Source organism: Lepidothrix coronata, unplaced genomic scaffold (genome assembly GCF_001604755.1).
Source record: "Lepidothrix coronata isolate B3197 unplaced genomic scaffold, Lepidothrix_coronata-1.0 Scaffold50, whole genome shotgun sequence".
Classification (NCBI taxonomy): domain Eukaryota; kingdom Metazoa; phylum Chordata; class Aves; order Passeriformes; family Pipridae; genus Lepidothrix; species Lepidothrix coronata.
In genome coordinates, this window is record NW_016690230.1 from 2,087,617 (window position 1) to 2,107,486 (window position 19,870).

Below are 19,870 nucleotides of genomic sequence, written 5' to 3' on the forward strand. Positions count from 1 at the left end.
TCTGTGTCCAAAGCCACTATTTATTTATTTGTATTCTCAAAGGAAAATGCATCTCACTGAACCCAGGAAATTTCTATAATAATTTTGTTGGTTTGTTTTTATTTCATGTCCTACTGCAATTTTATTCAGTGTTCAACATTAATAATAATGAATTAAATTCTTACAGAAGCATCTTTATTCTCTTCTAATTACATCACACCTCTGCCTGACTTAACTCTCCTAAATGTTAATTTCTTTTCTCCTGGGAGCTTCAGTTCTAAAGCACATGCCAGAAGTTTCACTGCACACACATTTATCTTTCAATCTTCAGCCATATTTATTATCTGAAAGAGGTCATAATCATCTGATTAAGGAATGATGAGAGACTATACGACTATACATCAAAGAAAAAAAAACTTTTTGAGAAATCAAGGGAGGATGAACACATTAATGAAATATAATATAGAACACTTGGAATTAAGCTGACATTCACTCAATCATATGCAGCAGTTTTATAAGCTAGAGAAAAAAGGAAAAAGTCCACATGCACCTGGGTGTATAATTTTGGGACTTTTTTTTCTTCTATTTACATGGTAATTCTTAAATTTTAAGTTTTTTATTTTCCTGCTTCATTTTACCCACACTTGTTCATCTGATAGGTTTTGGTACTTTGTCTACTTTAATTTCTGCTGCTACTCTTTACTCTATCTTTTTGTTTATTTTTTGGCTACTCTAGCAACCTGTTTCATTGCTCCCAGCTACATATAATGTCTTGGCATTCTTTCACATATTTTTCTTTTTTTCTTTTTTTTTTTTTTGAGGGGAGGGCGGAAGAGGGGGAGAGGTCTGCCTGGTTCAGTAAAAATTATTAATGGATTCTTAGAAACATCTATAAAGTAATCGTGTCCAAATTTCAGTGAAGTATAATGGAATGCATGTAACTATTTCTAATACATGATTTGAGTTTGACCCTTAGAGGAAGTGCCCAAAAGAGTCTTACTCTTCCTTTTATTGTTTTTAATAAATTTCAGATAGATCAAATAGTTTCCTGTGCTAGTTTTTTTTTACTTTTTAGTTCATGAAAGTTGATGGAAAGTGACCAAAACTCTGTAACACTGTGCAAAAGTTTTCAATTTTACAGTAACTTCTAGTCAGTCATTATCTGAAAACAGTTTGTAAAAATTGCATGTCTTTTGAAAACAGATTTCACTTATCAAATTTGTTTTTTCACCCAGATCATCTTGGAGAACACTCAATTCAAAAGTACCCCGAATTCAAGTAAATAATTTCCAAATACTGTTTTACATTAAAAATAAAACGGTTTGCCTAATTTTGGCTATGACTTTCTGATACATGCTGAAGAGGCAATGTATAAATTCTTGTGCTCTATTTGACCCATGCAACAGTTCAAAATCTTATGAGGAATCTGTGCATCTCTATAAGGCTAGAAGGAATTTTTTTTCATTCCCCTTCTGTAGATTTACACATACTGGTCTTGCAATTCCTAAACAATATTTCTTACCACACATACAACTTTCATTGAAGAACTGCATACTCAGCATGCTGCAATCTATCATCTGCAGACTTCAGAAGACAGAGTAGGAAAGGGACTCCATTCATTGCCTCTATGTCTGCTATATTTCATTCTTTTTATGATTTGTGGGTTTTTATTTTTACAAACAGCAAGTGACATGGCAAAAAATATGCCAGTCCTCCCAAATGCAGATGTCTCTATCACTTCAAAGAAATTCGCTTCTACACTTACAAAGATTAAATAAAAAAAACCAAACACTAACACAAAAAATTCCATACTTGGAAGTTGTCTCAGCATCTATAGAAATTTCATATGTGGCAACACTTTAAGAGTGTTTCCCATCCCCTCTAACTGGGAAGGGAAAATACAATAGTTGGTTGTCTCTTGTCCTAGTACATAATCTGGATTCGTTCTGTTTAATATGAGATATTTAACCAAGGTAGCTTTGTGAGGGCCCTGCTGTAATGTCTTTCTGGTGTGAACTGAGAGCACTGCAGGTATGTCATAAGCTATCTGCATTCCCAATAAGAGACTTCTAGAGCTGCCTTGATTACAGAAGCAATGTTAGGTATGTGCACTCCTAAATTGCTTATACAGATTCATGAGGTTTGGATTACCTGAATCTGTGCTGGGAACTACTCATGACCTGGCATTTCTGGATGTTGCTAATACTAAAATCTCTGCCTTTCATTATACTACAAAGTTTAAAAGTGTATTTGGAAAATTAGAATATACTATCAGACTCTGAATAAGATATCAAGAGAAAAGTCTTTGAATGCTCTGTAATGCCCTTACAATGCTGTATCATAGCTGATAACAAGACAAAAAAAAGTATTGATTTTTAATAATGTAATTTTTATTCCAAAGGATAAAATTGGGTAAAAAAGAAATCTTGTGGATTTTGTTCCAATATTTTGTAAGTGATAAAATGTTGCCCATTAAGTTATTTGTCCAATACATTCTGTCAAATAAAATTACTGTTGGATAGATGTTGAAAGATTCAATATTACAGATAATAGCAAATGTAATTTACAACCAATACAAGTATTCTGACCCTGTAATATTTAATTTTTGATGCCTTGAAAGCAGTTGTAATGGAGATGGACAATATTGGCTGGTTTGATTTTTTTTCATATTAAACTCTAGTTTAATATCAATATTGAATACTTTTAAACTGGATTTACATTAGTGAGAGATGAAGCTACTCACCTCCTGAAAGGACTGCAGCAAAGACTTGGAGGATGTGTCCTATATGCATACAGCTGAAGGTGCTGAATTGTTTTTACTGTGCCTGAGCATACTGAAAAACATCCTTGAGGAGCTTAATACGTTACTTAATACATTAGTTATGTTATGTTGAACTTTCAAGATTGAATTTTTCTCCAGAACATCTTTTCCTGCATGCTTCCTCCCATTACTGCTTTTCAGATACTTATATATCTACCTTTTAGGTGTCTAACCTCATACATGATCTTTCAAAATTTATATTCAAAGAAAAGCCAGCTAGAGATGAGCATCCTTGTGTTTTCAATTCAGTTAAGCTTACCTTGGAAAACAGAAATAAATAAAAGAGCACACCAACACAACTGTGTGGCCTTTGCTTTTCTCTTATGACTTATAACAAAAAAAGACACTCATATATGTGGATGACTTCTGGAACTTCTATACAGATATGCAAAGCAGCCATTTGAACATATTTCAGTATAAAACATCTGCAGGATCTACACTGTGTTAACACAGTGATATATCAGAACCCTCTTGTCATACTGTCATGAAATGTTTATTCTGATAAAGGTGAAAAGGAAGGTTACCCTAACATTATGCATTTTAAGGAAAGTGAGCACAGAAGCATGTTTGCTATTTGTGTATTGTCACAAAAAAAGTTCTCATTTCATTAACAGCATTCACATGAAAAATTGTGCCGCAGTATCAGCTTTTATTTTGTCTGAGAAGATGCAAATGTTTGTAATAAGATGTTTTTGTCCTGAGTTAGCAAAAATGAATGCACCCAATGTAATAACACTGTAGAAAAGCACCATGAAAAGAGAACGCTGTTATCATAATGGAACAGACACTTCAGTGATATTCTACTCAAAGCCTTGATTTCTCTGTACAATTGTGACCTGCTGACAATGACAATCAGTTTTTACTGTATTTTGTGTTAGTACACTGTGTGAGGAAATCCCAATGCTCTGCAACAAGCTCTCATTCTAAGAAAAAGGATGAGATATTGCTGAAAGGGGACTCAACACTACTGATAATACACAATAAATCCAATAGATCCAGAACAACTCTTTTTATTGTTTCTGAGCACTTGTTTCCCACAAGCAGTCTTAGCAAAGGACCCTTTCATTTTGACTGCATTTATTTATTCTTGCTGTCTTCTGTTTTCTTCTACTTCGGTCTGTCCTGAAGTAAAACACACCCTGAGAAGCAGTTCTGCTTTGTATTCGGTCAGCCAGGGCCTTTATAAATACATTGCTCAGAAAATAGAGCCTTAGACAGAGGATGAGCAACTTTTACCCCGTAAGTGTCATGAGATTGTAATTTAATGGGATTACAGCACAAATAAAGGTAATAGGTTTGAAATTATTCTCTTTGAGGAGACAGACTAGTACCTCTGAAAAAGATCTAAAGTAACTGTTTCAAAGTTTTATTTTTTTTTTTTTTCTGTTTCAAAGTTTTTTTTTTTTTTTTTTTTTTTAAATACTAGAAGCTGCTCATCATGGAGGGAAGAGCACAGGACTGTGTTTTCCCTGGTTTTCTCCCCCTCAACCCTCACTGATTGTTTAAAGAAAAGTTTTGAAAGTGCGTGGAGCACCATTTCAGGGCTAAGTATTTCCAGTTCCTTGGAATGCTCTCTAGTGGACAAGCATGATTGTGTCTCCTCAGCCTTGGGATTCTGACATTTCAGTCTGTGTATTTCCAACACAACAGCTCAGTTTTCAAAAGAAGGCTAGAGACTGTCCTTATCAAGAGATGCCTTTAGCATTTTCTCACATCCTCATCAGTGAATATATATAAAAATAAACAAAAGGTACATTTTCTTTTACTGTATTTTATAGCAGTGACTTGCATGCAATGCTGCATTAAAAAAAACCTACTAAAATTAGGTTTCAGAGTTTATCAACTGATCAACTGATATGATAGTGGTTACATTTTAGGCTTGTAGGTCTTTTTTGACTGTGATGCTAGGGATCAGATGTTGCCATTATAGTCTGTGAAGCTTTATTCAGTGGAGTTGAAAGGTTGATACACTCCCTGTGTCACCAGTGGGATATGCCTGCCTATCCATAGTTTTTTCATGTGATTTTAAGTGCTGCTTTGCTCTCCTGGCATACTCTAGGAAGTCATAAGACTTCCTGACAGCACTGTACAGAAGCTCGAGGTACTCAAGGGCAATCTAGACAGCACTTGATACTAATTTTTAGAGCAGCTAAAGCTTGCCCCAAATGCCTTTAGAGCAAACTGAAGCACTCTCTGGTTCTATTGACTGTGCTGATGAAACTCACAAATTATAGTGGAAGCTCAGGCTCCCAGGTCAATGGTCAATACCTTTCTGTAGATATTTCAACACAGATGTGTAAATATGGAGATGAATCACATCAAAGACTCAATTCAACACACATTTGTGTTTACTGAACATCTTCTAAAATATCCAAAGCATCTGCACTGAGCTGGCATATATTCATTGAGAGAAAGCTTGCACTCTTCCAGGAAGTGCAGCTGGAGGACAGGTGGGATACCTTAAGGCTTCTCAAGTAGCATTGGATGCTGGCACATAGGTAGAGGAATCAAGCTGTTACTCCTATTATGCATAAGGAGGTAAGAGTTCTCATCTCACTGGTTTTCTCTGAGGATGAATACTTCCCTCAAACTTTAAAGATGGAAAAAAAGACAAAATTGTTAGGATAGTAGATTGAATAGATATTGCAAGGGCTGCTGGGAGTAGACCAACATCCAATATGATGCTTAAAATGAAAGCCCTCTAGATTTGAACACAGTTGAAATAATTCCTTGTAATGTATTTCTGTTAAATGCTTGCTACTTACCAGCAGCATTACCTACCCATATGAAAACCTTCAACTTCAATATGTAGGTCTATATTTGTTTCTACAAGCAGTGGAATAAATGACTGAATGCATCATAAATGATTCAACGTTTCTACATTCAGAAGAATGTTTTCTTAGCAACTGTTCAAAGTACTATCATCAGAAAAAAACTGGAATTGAAATTTGGCCTTTAAAATGCATTCTGTGATGAAACTAGAATGCAAATATAGCAGAAATCACTGAAACATTCATGTACAACATGTTAGAGAAATTACGCAGCCTATCAATCTGTGGTATAAGAATGAAGGTATTTTTCTCATCCATAATGTGAAAAACAGAATTGTTTTATCTTATATTTTATAACATTATACTTTTATATTAGTTTATGAGCCAAAATCTTTGAATCCTGCCATCTCAGAATGCAGATGGCAGTTTTATCTTCTCTGATGGTTCACCCTGGTACAGAGACAGAAAAGGAAATATCAACACTGCCCGCACAGGTGTCTTTGCACATGCTTTAATTCAGAAAATTATGCCTATGTAAATTATGACATGTTGCAAATAATTTGAAATTTCATAACTCTGAGGAACATGTTTGGAACTTAAGTTAGAAGCTTTCATATAGTTTCCTCAAAACATTTCCCATACTATTAAATAAAGCATAAACCTAAATTGTGCAACTTTTAGCTGTCTGAGCAACTACTACTCATATAAAAAGTATAGGACCCTACTCTGTAGGAAGTGGGGGTGCTGAATCTCTTTATTTCCACTTTAAATTTCACTAGACACCTCCTTTAAACTCAGACTGTTTTGGTGAGGGACATGAACTTGCTTAGCTCCTCAAACTCCGCTCTGAAGTATCGTGGTCTAAATCAAAGTTTTTTGTTTTAGCTGACTAATATTCAATAATTAATTGTTATGCTTTGTTTTTCTCTGTAAGTTACATGGGTGAGACTATATGTAGAAACTGTGAGAACATGCTGACAAACACAGTACAGAGGACATGACAGTCAGCTTCCATCTTCCAGTATGGCTCTGATAATACACCTGAATCATGAACACAAACAGTTGGCATATTCAGCTGATGATTTCTTTGTGCAGACATGCTGCATATGTCCACTTATGACAAACTGTAAGGTATTTCTGTGATGCAGGCCACTGCAACCTGAAAGTTCATTGCTTTGAACCAGGAGGTGAAATACTAGTTGTGGACTACACATCATCTTCATGTGTTTGACTATTTTAATGAAATCATCCCAAAACAGCAGTTAGGGACAGAAAACTTTCAATGAAACCCTAGTCAGCAATTGAGGGTTTGTCACTGCTGTCAGACAGGCCAGGTTTTGCTAACACTGTGCTTCTCGTTGGATGTCCTGTTAAGATAGTGGGAACTTTTCACATTCTTCTCAGCAGACTCTGGCACAGTTGCATATTTGAACGTTTATACTGAAAAATGGACATAAAAGGCCACAAGATTGTTTTCTGAGTTTTGACATAAGAAAAAGTAGTGTGCTCTAATTCTCCTTCTACCCTTTTAATCTCATCCTTTATTGATATTCAGCCAGGTGTTAGGTCAGTTTCTCATCAAAACAGTAACTTCAAAGAGTTCTTTTAAAAAGAATAAAATGAAGCAGAAAGAGAAGACTGATTTTCTCTGTCCACTGCCACTGGGCTCACTGCCCATTTCTTGTCTTTCATTTTTTAATTTGTTAACTCTAATGAAAAAGTATTTACATGGCAAGTTTAGGAAGCTTTGGCAATACAAAACCTAAGACAACCTCATTTTTTATAAAAATGAACAAGGGGCATCCACTCACCCTAATATTGTTCAATGGATACTGTAAATGAATAAGACATTTATTTTTGTGCCAGCTCAACTACCAGTGACGACAAGATTTGCATATATTTTGGCAAGTGCACTGCACAAGGTGGTGGCAAAATAGGCCTTTTATATCTGAGTCTAATTTACTTTAGTTATACTTATTAAAAATGTGTTTTCATGTGAAAAGGATTTTGGTAAGGGATACTTTGGAAACAGCAACATCACAGAAATGTTTGCTGTTCAGCCAGCATCAAGAATTCTACAAGTGAGAAAGAGTACTTTTTTTTAGGAAGAAATTCCCAGGTTCTATGAACTTAAGACTCCTGTTTTGGTATTTTTAATCACTGTTAGGCTTAACATCGCAGGCTTAACTATCATGTTTATTACTTGCAGCTGTATGTTTTTTAAGTAACATAAAATATGGAACAAAAAAAAAAAAATCCAAACAGTTCACTGCATATTTTGCCATTTTCAGTGACATTACCTACATAAAGGCTACTCACAGGGAGGCAAAAATGTGCTCTACGAGGTCTTATTCATTATAAAGTCTTTTTCACAAGTAACAGTGTGTATGACTGAAAGTATGGTTTTAAAACCATTTTCTTTAAATGTGTAGAAAATTATGAGTGAAATGCTTCATGAGCAGTACTTTGGTTTTAACAGGCTCATAACAGTACATTTTATTACATATTAGGAACGTGCTTGAACTAAACAAACGAACAAAAAAAGCAACAAAACCAGCATGTTTAAACACACCTTAATCAAACAGCGTCAAGACTATGTATTTGTCAAACCTGAATAAAAGTATGTTATGTGTCTAGTGTCTCATGAACACACACTGAGAGATCAGGTTTATGGTTTTATTGTATTTCTTAAGTCTTGAGTTTGCTCCTGTTTAAACTGTCTTGAGAGTAGGCTCGACTGCTTATTCAAGTAAGAGAGAAGTAATAAAAAGAATCCTGTCTTTCAGTTACCATGCTTCCTTATTGAAGAGAAAAATGCAGAGTACCGAGCTTCCTTACCACAGCAATACGGAGCATGCCTAATATATAAGCCTGAAGATACAATGTATTTTTCCTTCAGAGATAAGAAACAATGTCTTTTTGCAGCAAACCATTTCAGAGATACACATCATCTTCATATTTTGATAATATGAAAATAAAGGAAAAAAAGGTGATTGACCACAAAGCTCTGACAGGCTGAACTAGTTTTTCATGAAACACAGCTATCAAATCGTGCATAAACAGAAAATATTCTAACCTGGAAAAATGGCCTTTCCCCCATAGCTAGAATGGAAAAACATGGGTATTATGTTAATACACTTACTTAGGCTAAGTAGAACCAATATCTATAAGAAGCTCCAACATTTTAATAGGTTCAAGGTAAAGTAATGTGCCAGTCACGGAGAGGAAAATCAAAAACTGGTTGAAATTGCATTCCCTACTTTTAAAACAGGTATGAGCTGAGACACCATTTCAGCATCAGCTGAAATACGACTGTCTTTGCTGATAATTTCAAAACGTACAGAACAAACTGTTATTAATAACTTTGAAGTATACTAATTTGGGGAATTATTATGACATGTCAGACAAGAAAGCCAGCACCTAGGCATTTGTGAAATATGCATTTCTTACAACTGAAATAATATTTTTTTATAATTAAAATTCTAGGAAACAGAGAATAAGTTATTATGAAAATATATAGCTTTAATTTGCAGACATATAAACACTCTTGGTACATTGCAGACATATGATGCCAGAAATCAAAATAATCAGTTTTAAGCATAACACTAATCTATCTTGTTCACACTGAGAAATTTAATGCAATCATCATACAAAAGATAGTTCTCAGTTCTTAAAATGAAGTGAAAGTAACACATCACTGTTAAAATTGCTGCTTTGTTGCAGAAGATACAGCAAAGAATAAATCATTAAGGAAATATGCCACCAGTCTTACAAGTTAGATTTCGGATCTAATCCAAAATCAAAGCCAATGAAAAGGAGCCAGGAATGGTCGCCAAAAGTCAGAAACAAGATCTTTCACATGACATACCAATCCAGAAAGGAGCAACAGTCAGAATAAACAAAGTCCTACAATTCCTTAGAATATGAAGTGATTTTTGTTTCCATCTGGCAGATCAGATTCCAAAGTAACACATGAAAAAAATCTATTACACAACCAAACTGATGGAGTACTACTGACAGATTGCTCAAAGTACAAAAAATATCACCACTCTTGTGATAACTAAAGATTTAGCCATTCCCTTGCTTCCTTGCATCTGGCATGTTTATGAGGATGAGCATGGGGTTCTGTCATTATTTACTGTAGGAAATATTAAATATAACTTTTCCATAAAAATGACCAGCAGATTGCTGCAGCAATTGATAATGAGGGTGAAATCTGGAGAAAAATGAAAGATGATATGTCACAGCAGTTCAGATTCTCATTACAATATCTTGCATTCTTGCTCAACAGGAATTGCACTTCTTGTTAATGCCTCTTCTATCCTACTGTATAAGCTTTACTTGTGAGGTAATAAACATTCTGGTTTTTATTACTAGTGCATTTTAACATCTTTATTCTTTTAATTATACATACATTGGGACAGACATTATTTTGGTAGTAGTTAAATGTCTGTATTGTCTGTATGCCAATAGGCATTTTATATTAAAATCAATATATTTAAAATATACTCTGTTTATCTCATGGACAGTACCTCGAACAGTTCCCTGCTCAGGAGCATCTGATGCCCTCTCGTGGTTAAAAAGACTTTTAAATCTTGAGTTTAAACAATCATCTTACCTTCCCCTTTTTTATGTTCAGTGATCTTATTGATTTATGAAAGCTGGAAATGATGTCCACGTCTTTATAGTCAGGGTGCTAGCTGTTAGTTACTAACATTTCATAAAAAAGCTGTACACTGAATTTGAATTTAAAAAACTGTAAACAGCTATTTACAATTATAATATTATTAAGTTATAAATTACCAGTCCTTCATTGCAACCTCTGTCAATACAAATCATGGCTAGGTGTTTCAGTGTTGTCCAGGGTTTTTCAGATGGTTGATTTATACACAAAGAAACATCAAATGTTAGAAATCTCCACTGGTTTCTTCTCCAACATGTGCAGGTTAATTCTTCCATTTAATGGGATTTGTACTTCCAAGTTTTCATCTGCTCTGTGATGCCTTTTCCCTTGTCTTAAACAAATGTAAATGCCCATCCCTGTTACTAAAGCAATTGAACCCAAGCTTATTATTGAAAGAGCTACCAAGGTAGGCATGCAGGATGCTGACTCCATTTTTTTATGTGTAGGCTCTACGGATATTTGTGGCTGCTTTTCTTCTATACTGATATCAGGCTCCTTTCTTAACAAACTTTCAATGTAGCTCTCATTGCTAACCGTATCATTGACAAAAAGGTTCACCATGACAGTGGAATGGAGAGGTTCTGGATAGCCGTGATCACTAACTTTTACAAGCAGCCGATAGAGGCCATAGTCATTTTGCATCAGTGACTCTTCCAAGGTGATATTACCAGTTTTGGGGTCGATCCTAAATGACTCAGGTCGAGGACCTCTTCTCCCTATGATACTGTAAGCTATGACTGCATTCATGCCAGTGTCCTTATCGACAGCATAGACCTCAGTAATGGGAGAGCCAGGAAGGGTAGAAGGAAGGACCAACAAGTAAGACATATTAGATTGAGGGAACAAGACCAAAGGGGGGTTATCATTAATGTCCAGAAGAAGGATAGTTATTTTTGCTGTGGAAGACAGGGCAGGATCACCACCATCGACTGCTTCAATCCACAGAACGTAGGAGCTTTGCTGCTCCCTGTCCAGGGAGACTTTAGCTCTCAAAACTCCTTTTCCAGTATCTATGACAAAAATATCACTTCCATTCAGAACCGAAAGGGCAACCCATCCATTTTGTCCTGCATCAGCATCTGTGACACTTATAACTCCAATTTCACCAAAACCTGGAAAGTTTTCTGGCACGAAAAAGCTGAAATCCTTATTTATAAATCTTGGACTGTTATCATTTTTATCCAATACAGTGATGGCAACCGTTGCTATTGATTCTCTTGGAGGGAAGCCAGAATCTACTGCTTTGACAGTATATCTGTATTTTTCTTTTTCTTCTCTGTCCAGCTGGGTGGAAACTGTAAGAACTCCTGTGGTTTTATCTAAAGCAAAATAGGAAGGGGCATCAGGACCTAAGAAATAGGACACTTGCCCTCTTTCTCCACTGTCAGCATCAGTAGCATGCAGTTTGGTCAAAAAAGCATTGGGAACATTGTTCTCCTCAATGGACAATTCTATCAGCTGTTCAGAGAAAACTGGTGAGTTGTCATTGTCATCCAGGACCTGTACTTTGATTACTTTGTTGACACGAAATCCTTCTGAGTTCCATGCAACTACAGAAATTTCATACAGTTGCTGTGTCTCAAAGTCCAGAGGCTTTATGGTCTCCAACAGATATTCATTGTTGTATGGTTTGTATGGTGAAAGTCTGAAAGGTCCATCACCATCCAAATAGCAACTGACTTTATATTTTTCATCGGGGTCTTTGATAGTAAAAAATGCTATAGGTGTGTTGATAGGCTCCAGTTCCTTTAAGTAAACCACCCCTTCCACTTCATTAGCTATGAAACGAGGGACAACTTCAGGTGGCCTCATCATGACTTTGATGATGGTCACTACAACTGTGATCACGGCAGGGATACATCCAGGGCCATTGCCCAGTATGATCAGTCTGTGTAGCTTTGGAGTGTCCCCATCAACTTTAGTGGAGAGTGTGATGGCTCCTGTGCTTTCATTCAGATGGAACAAGTCTCTGGATGGCTGGTGGACCTTCTGGCTGTAGGAATAGGTGACCTGGGCATTGGATCCAAGGTCCATGTCTACTGCGTGGACAGTAGCCACATGTGTCCCTAGGCTGGAATTCCCATAAAGGGTGACGTTGAGCTGCGAGTCATTGAACTGCGGGCAGTTGTCATTGATGTCGCTGATGCCAATAGTGAGGGTCGCACTGCCCACGAGCGGAGGTGTGCCCCCATCCTCAGCAACGATGACTGTGACATACTCCTCCTGTGTTTCCCTGTCCAGTGCCCCCATAACAATCAGGTAGGGAGTCCTCTCCCCACTCTCATTCTCCTCCACATCCAGGGTGAAGACACCGTAGTTATCTTGCAGGCGGTAAGTCTGGACACCGTTAGTGCCCATGTCAGGGTCAAGGGCTGGGTGCTCAATAGCCAGGCGGGTGTTCACAGGCGCATTTTCGGGCACCGAGAGATGGATGTGGGGCACAGGGAAGCGGGGAGCATTGTCATTGACATCACGAATAGCAATTTTTACCTTCACCAGGCGAAAGTACTCCTGTGGCAGTACCAGTACATCCAGCAGCAGTAGGCATGGCTCGGATGAGGGGGAGGAAGAGGAGACAGAAGATGATCCAAAGATGGTGGCCCCACTGCTTTCCACGCATAGAGCTTCCCTGTCGATTTCCATGGCCGAGGTGTGCAGCTCCCCAGAGCGGTTGTCCAGCTGCACATACTGTCCCCCCAAGCCATGGGAGGCCAGAGTGAAGGAGAGTGGGGCCACAGGGTGCTGCCCACCAGCCGTTGGGAGCTGCAGGTCACGGGCCAGGCTGCCGATCAGCACCCCAGCAGGCAGCCCCTCGTTGAGGCTGTAGAAGAGCTCGGTTGCACGGCTGTAACTGGCAAAGCAGTTGAAAGGCCCAACGAAGAGCAGGAAGAGGAGCAAGTGCTGAGAAGAGAGAGGCACATGTGTGTGAGGAAGGGGTGGTACCTCCCCCTGCCCACTGCCTCCCCCACTGCCACTTCGAGCAGAGAGTGCTGCAACTGCAACATGAAGTCATCCTCCCTCTCCCCACCATCTTCTCCTTCCAGTACAGCAGATACTTCCAGGGCATCACCATCTGTACCCTCCAGGCAACACCAGCTGCATTCCCCACAGCAAATACGCACTCCTAGAATGGCCCGGAGGCACAGTGACTCCCCCCGCCCCCCAGCAGCACTTGCGCCCCGACGTGCCATCTTCCGTCTTCCCTCCGCCCCAAGCCCGCGCCTTTCTCACCAGCAGCACCTCCCCTCCCCACCACAAGCGCATCCCAAACGAGGGCAACCCACTGCGCACCCCCAAGCAGTTGCTCGTTCTCTTCCCCTATCACAGGAGGAATGTGACACGCGTCCCTTGCTCCCCCTACCCCATGCCCAGTCCCGAAACCTGTTTTTCCGCATGCCCAGGGGCCCGCGGTGCAGCGGAGGCGCCTCGCAGCCCGCGGGGGTCCCGGCGGAGGTGCCGCGCTCCAGGCGGGTCCCTGCGTCCCGCGACCGCGGCACCAGCGGCTCCAGCCTCGCCGCCACAGATCTCCGGCCGCCCCTCGGGGTCCCCTCTGCTGCCGGCGGAAAACACGAGCTGCAGAGCGGAGCCGCGGAGGGGCTGCGCGGAGAAAGTTGCCCGCGTTGGCCACCGCGTCGCCCACTCCTCACAAATGGAAAGTAACTTCGGGCATCCTCCCCACGGAGGAAATTTTTCCCCCTTCCCCTCTTTCTAATCACCCATTCGTCCTTTTCGCGGCTCTGTCACAACCCGCTTCGGCAGCAGCAACAAAAATAAACTTTTAGCGGCTGCTCTGATCTTTGGCGATCGGATCCAAGAGAAAAAGACCCAACAAACATATACACGTATATACGGTTTTTCGGGGTTTTTTTGTGTTTTTTTTTTTTTTTTTTTTGCCAATTCGTTGCCGATTTCGCTGCTGCGTGCGAAGTCGGGCTCGGGTGGCCGGCCGCGGCACTTCCCCCCTCGCTCCGCCCGGCCCTCACCTGCAGGCTGCCGCGGGCGGTGGGGCTGCCGCGACCGCCCGGGGGCCCCATGCCCGGCCGCCGCTGCCGCCGCCGGCTGCGCCCCCGCAGCCCGCCCGCTCCGCCGCCCGCCCGGCGCTTCTCCTCCCCGCGGCTGCACATTCCCCCGCCACCGCCGCCGCCGCGCTGGGCTGGGCTGTGCGCGACGCCCAGGACACTCCTCCTCCGCTCCGCTCGGGAGGGCTCCGCCGCGGCGGGGAGGGCAGGAGCGAGGGAACAGTCACGGGCACGGCTGGGAGGAGGAAGGAAGGCGGAGGCTGCGGCAGCGCCGCGGTGAGCGGTCAGTGGTCAGGGAGCGGGGCGGGCGGGCAGCGGGCAGTGCTGAGCCCAGCGGCCCGGCCACACCGGGGAGAGAGGCCGTGCGAGTGTGTGTGAGTGCGCGCCCGCGGGCAGCGCCAGGAACAGGGAAAGAACGTGTGCCCCTCTGGAAACTGAGGTGGGAAAAAAATATTAAAAAATAAAATAAACTCGGGTCGCCCTTCTGCTGTGGAAATATTGAGAGCGACTTTTTACACGGGCAGACAGTGATTGGACAGCTTTAAACTAAGAAGAGAGATTTAAATTAGATGTTAGGAAGAAATTCTTTACTCAGAGGGTAGCGAGGCGCTGGAACAGATTGCCCAAAGAAGCTCTGGATGCCCCATCCCTGGAAGTGTTCAAGGAGAGGTTGGATGGGGCCCTGAGCAACGTGATCTGGTGGGTGGCATCCCTGCCCTTACCAGGGAGGTTGAAACTGGATGATCTTTAAAGTCCCTTCCAACACAAACCATTCTGTGATTCTATGTTGTGATGTGTGTCAACAGACAGATCGAGAATTAACAGCTGCCTCGGCGTTGCTGAGCCTTGGTGAATATTGAGCAGCTTGTGTCTGCATGAAATGAAAACCCTGTTTTCTAGGAGTTAGCAAGCATTTGGTTGGTGGAAAGTGTGTGTCCTGCCGAAGTAGAAGAGCAACTGTGATTTTCTGCTAAGAACTCGAAGGTCCCCTGCAGTAGAAAGTTCTGTGCTTTCATTTTATACACTCCAGTCACTGTTGTCTAGACTATAACCTGCCATAGAACTAGACATGAAATTATCAACAAAGAAAACTTTAGGTAGCACAAGACCAATTACACATTTCTTTAACATCTTGGACTATCAAAAGGATTGCAAGCCTCCCCAGCATTACTTACACTATGTCTTCAAGATCTCAAATGGTATTTGAGATGTCTGGCTGTGGCACTGCAAAGAGACCACAAAGAGCCATTTTAAGACATGTTTAAACAACAGTTTTTCCCATATAATGCAGGTTTAGTGCCACATCTGGCTTTAGTCTTATGGTGCTCAGTGGTCTAGATCCAAGCTGTTGCTGAAAGCTCAAGTACTGGGATGCCTGTAGGCAGCTAAAGTTTCTGTGGGAGTTTGAACCACTTAAATCTGAAGACCACTTTGAATGCCTCCATGCTCCATGGCAGGCACAGTGTGCAGGCATTTAATCTCAGCTTGGGTACTAAAAACATAGAGGACAGCAAAACATTTGCCTTCAGTCAAAACAAAAATTACTTTTCCCTTTTGCTTTTACAGCTCTGTGAGACAAGCTCCATATCCGATCCAAAACAAGGAAACAACAACAACAACAAAAATTAGAATCCAAATCCAAAACCAGTCTTATGCCTGAGTCTTTTGTAATACTGCATCTTTCAAAAGCAAATAATAAGTGAAACGTACAGAACATATTGTCTAGCAACTCTTGGGATGTTCCTGGATGTTGTGAGGATGAGGGCAGTGGCACAAGCTGAATAGAATAGAATAGAATAGAAACTTCTGAGACTGACTTCTTCTGAGACTGTAAACAAATCATATTAATTCCTTTGTCTCATTTCTCCATCCTCATCAGACTCTATTTTGTTCAGTGAAACTCTTGGAAACATTGTAATTTTAGTAACCATTTCATCCCAAAAATGGCATTAGCACAATAATCATATGTGACCTAAACAGTGAAGCATTACGGTACTAACAAAAGGCCTGATTATATTTATTATTCACTAATCTCTAGGGTTTTGAAACCACTCAGTATGTACTAACCTTATAAATTGTTTATATCTTTGCCATTAATTTCTAGCACAAATAGAACAGACAATGCAGTGTATACAGTTCAGAGCAAACATAATTTAAGAAAGAAATCAAACTACCCAAGTCCTTTACTAAATTATCATCTATGTGCACTGTGCTACACGTTGCTTGGTGTGAAAGGTGCCCATAAACTCAATTTTGTTAAAGTTAGTTTAACTGGACATGACAGATGCTTTTACTTGACTCACATCTGCTCTAATTTTATTCATTTCAATTGAAATATTGTCTCACTTGGATTTCAGTCAGATTTTGACACTGATTTATGTGGAGTTTGAATTTCATAAAGAGAATACGATTTTAGTTTTGGCAAATCAGTAGTCTTCTCATGAATGAGTCTGAAATCCCTATAAAATCCTATCTTTAACTTTTGGTTGTTCTTTTTTCTCTGATATCACAGTTTCCTCTTATGATGTTTCTCCCTCTTAAGCTCTTGAAATTACTGACCTATGACTATACTATTTTTCATACCATCACAGCCGCTGCATTTCCCTGGGTCCCCTGATAGGGTAAGCGATGGCTCTACTGTTATAGTATTCATTACACTTGATACCTTTGCTTTTATTAAAGCACAGGTGTAACGACAGAATTAAAAGTTTTCTGGAGCATCTGGTACTCTATAATATTTTATTTTGTTAGGCATTAGCAACATCTAGTAAGTCTTAAAGGCTCCTTAAAGACTAGTGTGTCCAATAAATCTCCTGATTAAGAAGTATTCCATCTGTGTGTGGGATATGGGATGGGGGGTGTGAGAGAAGAAGCAAATTGGCTCATTCGATCCTGGCATTATTTTTGGGATGAGCCCCTTCCAAGGTTAAAACATTAAACTGATTTAATTATATCTCTATATTCTATAGAATTTAGAAATATTCTATATTTCTATATTCAGTTATGTTTTCTGGGAGAAAGATCTTAAGATCTTAATCTTAGCAGTTCATAAACCCAGTCCCATTCAACCATGTTTAGCTAAATATATATATTTTAACTTGCATTTTACTACATAAAATCCTGTTATCACTGCATCCAAGATTCTTGTTGCAATTAGAGATTAAGAAGGAACAAGTAAGAGGATTTCTGTGGGATTCCTGATTGCCTCAGGTACGTTACAAACCACAGGACTGATATTAAATGACAAACCATACATGAAGTGTAAAATAGGGTATTATTTTACTTTATCTTTAATAAAGGACATAATAGCTATTGATACTCAAAAGTGCCTTGGTTTTGTGGGCAGAGTTCCAGTGGCAGATGGAAACATTTTCAGATGAATCATCCAGGACCATCACTTCTGAAAGAGAATCTCAAATGGATTTTTTGGCATGGCTGGCAACCCTGGCCAACTTTTACAAGAGACAGGGATGCAGATACATGTTGTCTCCTCAATCTAGCAAAAAACTCTCTGTTATAACCACTGGTTCTACAGTGGAAGATTGTGGCATGAGATTTCCCCAACAGTGAAATTCAACCGTTTAGATGACAAACTTCGTAAAACTCTAGTCAGTGTGATGCTTTGAGATAGGTACTTTTCAGTGGGGAAACAGTCAAACTGAGTGAAAGCCTTGGTGTCAGTATTGATTCCTAGTCACAGTAAAGCTGAGAAAGGCGCGTGTCTAACACACTGCCACTTCTCTGAAGATTTTAAACGGCAAGAGATATAGGACAAGTAAAGATCCTTATAACTGTTAGCGATATAAAGTTTTTATTGTTTTGCTGCTTAGTAGGGGAAATGCCTTAGATCCTGAACTTTGTGTACAGGATGGTGGATTACAGTGTGAAAGACTCTATGAATATTAGATAGTGACCTCCCTGCAGAAGTACTGAGCATCTGGTGCCCGTGCTTTACTGAAAGCTGTGATCATTCCATGTCACTGTAGATCAGACCTGGCATGATCATTCTGTTTTCAGCACAGAGAAGGAGAGGGGCCTTGGTACTGCTTTTCCTTGAGATGCTGTGAGACAGTAAAAAACTCTGCATCTGGCTTGAATAAAGCAGCAGTGGAGCTGGAAAGAGGACGACTCTTTGGAGTTTGTATCACTCAAATCTCCAGTCATGCTTTCAAAGGGTTGGTTCTCGCAAGCTCTTGCAAGGTGAACCTGCAAGGTTTTGCTCAGCAGTCTTTCATGAACAAAACTCTGCTGCCATCATTACAACCTTACAAGAAAATAGCTAACATATGAAAACATTTTCTAAACTTAAGAAGAAATACCCCATGAGACAAGTGATGTTTGATAGGAAGGCTGACAAAAGTGGATGAGATTTTCCTGACTAGTTTGCTTAGCATCTGTTAGGGCCTACTATGTTGAAGTATCACAAATCTGAGATGCTAAACACTAGCAGAGAAAAGAGACTTGGGGAAAAAAGTGTTTCCTGCAGTCTCTAAACCAACTGCATTTGATGCATTTGACTAGCTTCTTCCTCCAGTTCTTTTGAGGTTTCATAAAAGTATGAGTTCCTTGGGTTTGCATATGTCTCCACGTGTTTTGTGTTTTTCTTTTTATCTTTAAAAATGCCAAAATATTCCATCAGTGAGAAAGATTGCCTTCAACATATTTCTAGTCTAATTACAGCTCTATTCTCAAAAGAAAAACTATTTTAAAATTTATTAACTAAGCATAATTTGCTAAAAGTATAGTAGCAAGGAAGACTTTAACTCAGATTATATTCCAGCACATCTTTTTTTACAAGAGTTTTTAATACTGGGTTACACAGTGCATTAATGCTTGCTATCACTGACTTCTTGTGTAAGGCTTAAAATAATAATGAAACAACTCTTGTTTAGTTCAAGCTAAAGCATAGGCTGAAGTACAGTAGTAATACGACACTGCTAAAAATTATTAATACCATAAATGTTTCATTACAGTCCTTATTACCTTAGCTCAGGGACAGCATTCCAGCTTTTGCCAGCTCGCTGTGTATGTAATGCCTGCAAGTTATGAGAGTGTCATGAATATGTAGATATTTCTTAATTGACTTCTCATTGACATTAAACCATGGCTTCTGAGCTGAAGTGACAGATGCCAGAAATCAGCTCTGAGAGGAGAACACTGCTCCCAGCAATGGAGGACAATGCACTGAAGAAGGTCTGTGTTATGCCAGGTAGCTGTAAGATGTGGAGGCATGTGCCTGTCGGGCTCCATGTGGGCTACCTCTAAGCCAGCTACCAAGAGACTGCAATCCCATTTAATTTTATGAGTTGGAAATGGTTATAGAGTGGATATAGTGCAGTAATACAGTCTTTTTTCCTATGATTGCTGCAGCTCCAATAATATTCTAGCCTTTCCTCTGAAGCAGACAGTTGTATGTATTTTACCTTATTGGTTGAACTGCATAGCTCTGCTTTGATATATAAAGAATATGTTGTAGCTTAACCTGAGGTCTTTGGCCATACAGGATGAACATTTTTTTCCTTGACAATAAATTATTATATGAATTTTCCAGGGACCAGATTCTGTCATCTTTCCTCAGTCTGTATTCAGGTGGAAA

At 39.8% G+C, this 19,870-nt stretch overlaps 1 protein-coding gene across 1 annotated transcript; it reads right to left on the minus strand.

Moving 5' to 3' along the window:
• Positions 1 to 10,006: 10,006 nt before the first annotated feature.
• Positions 10,007 to 14,289, minus strand: PCDH20 (protocadherin 20). Its single transcript, XM_017815357.1, has 2 exons — positions 14,239 to 14,289; positions 10,007 to 13,156 (listed from the first exon to the last, which is right to left on the minus strand). Exons 1-2 carry the CDS (start codon positions 14,287 to 14,289, stop codon positions 10,472 to 10,474), a joined length of 2,736 nt encoding a protein of 911 aa, XP_017670846.1. The 3' UTR covers positions 10,007 to 10,471.
• Between the last annotated feature and the right edge of the window lie 5,581 nt (positions 14,290 to 19,870).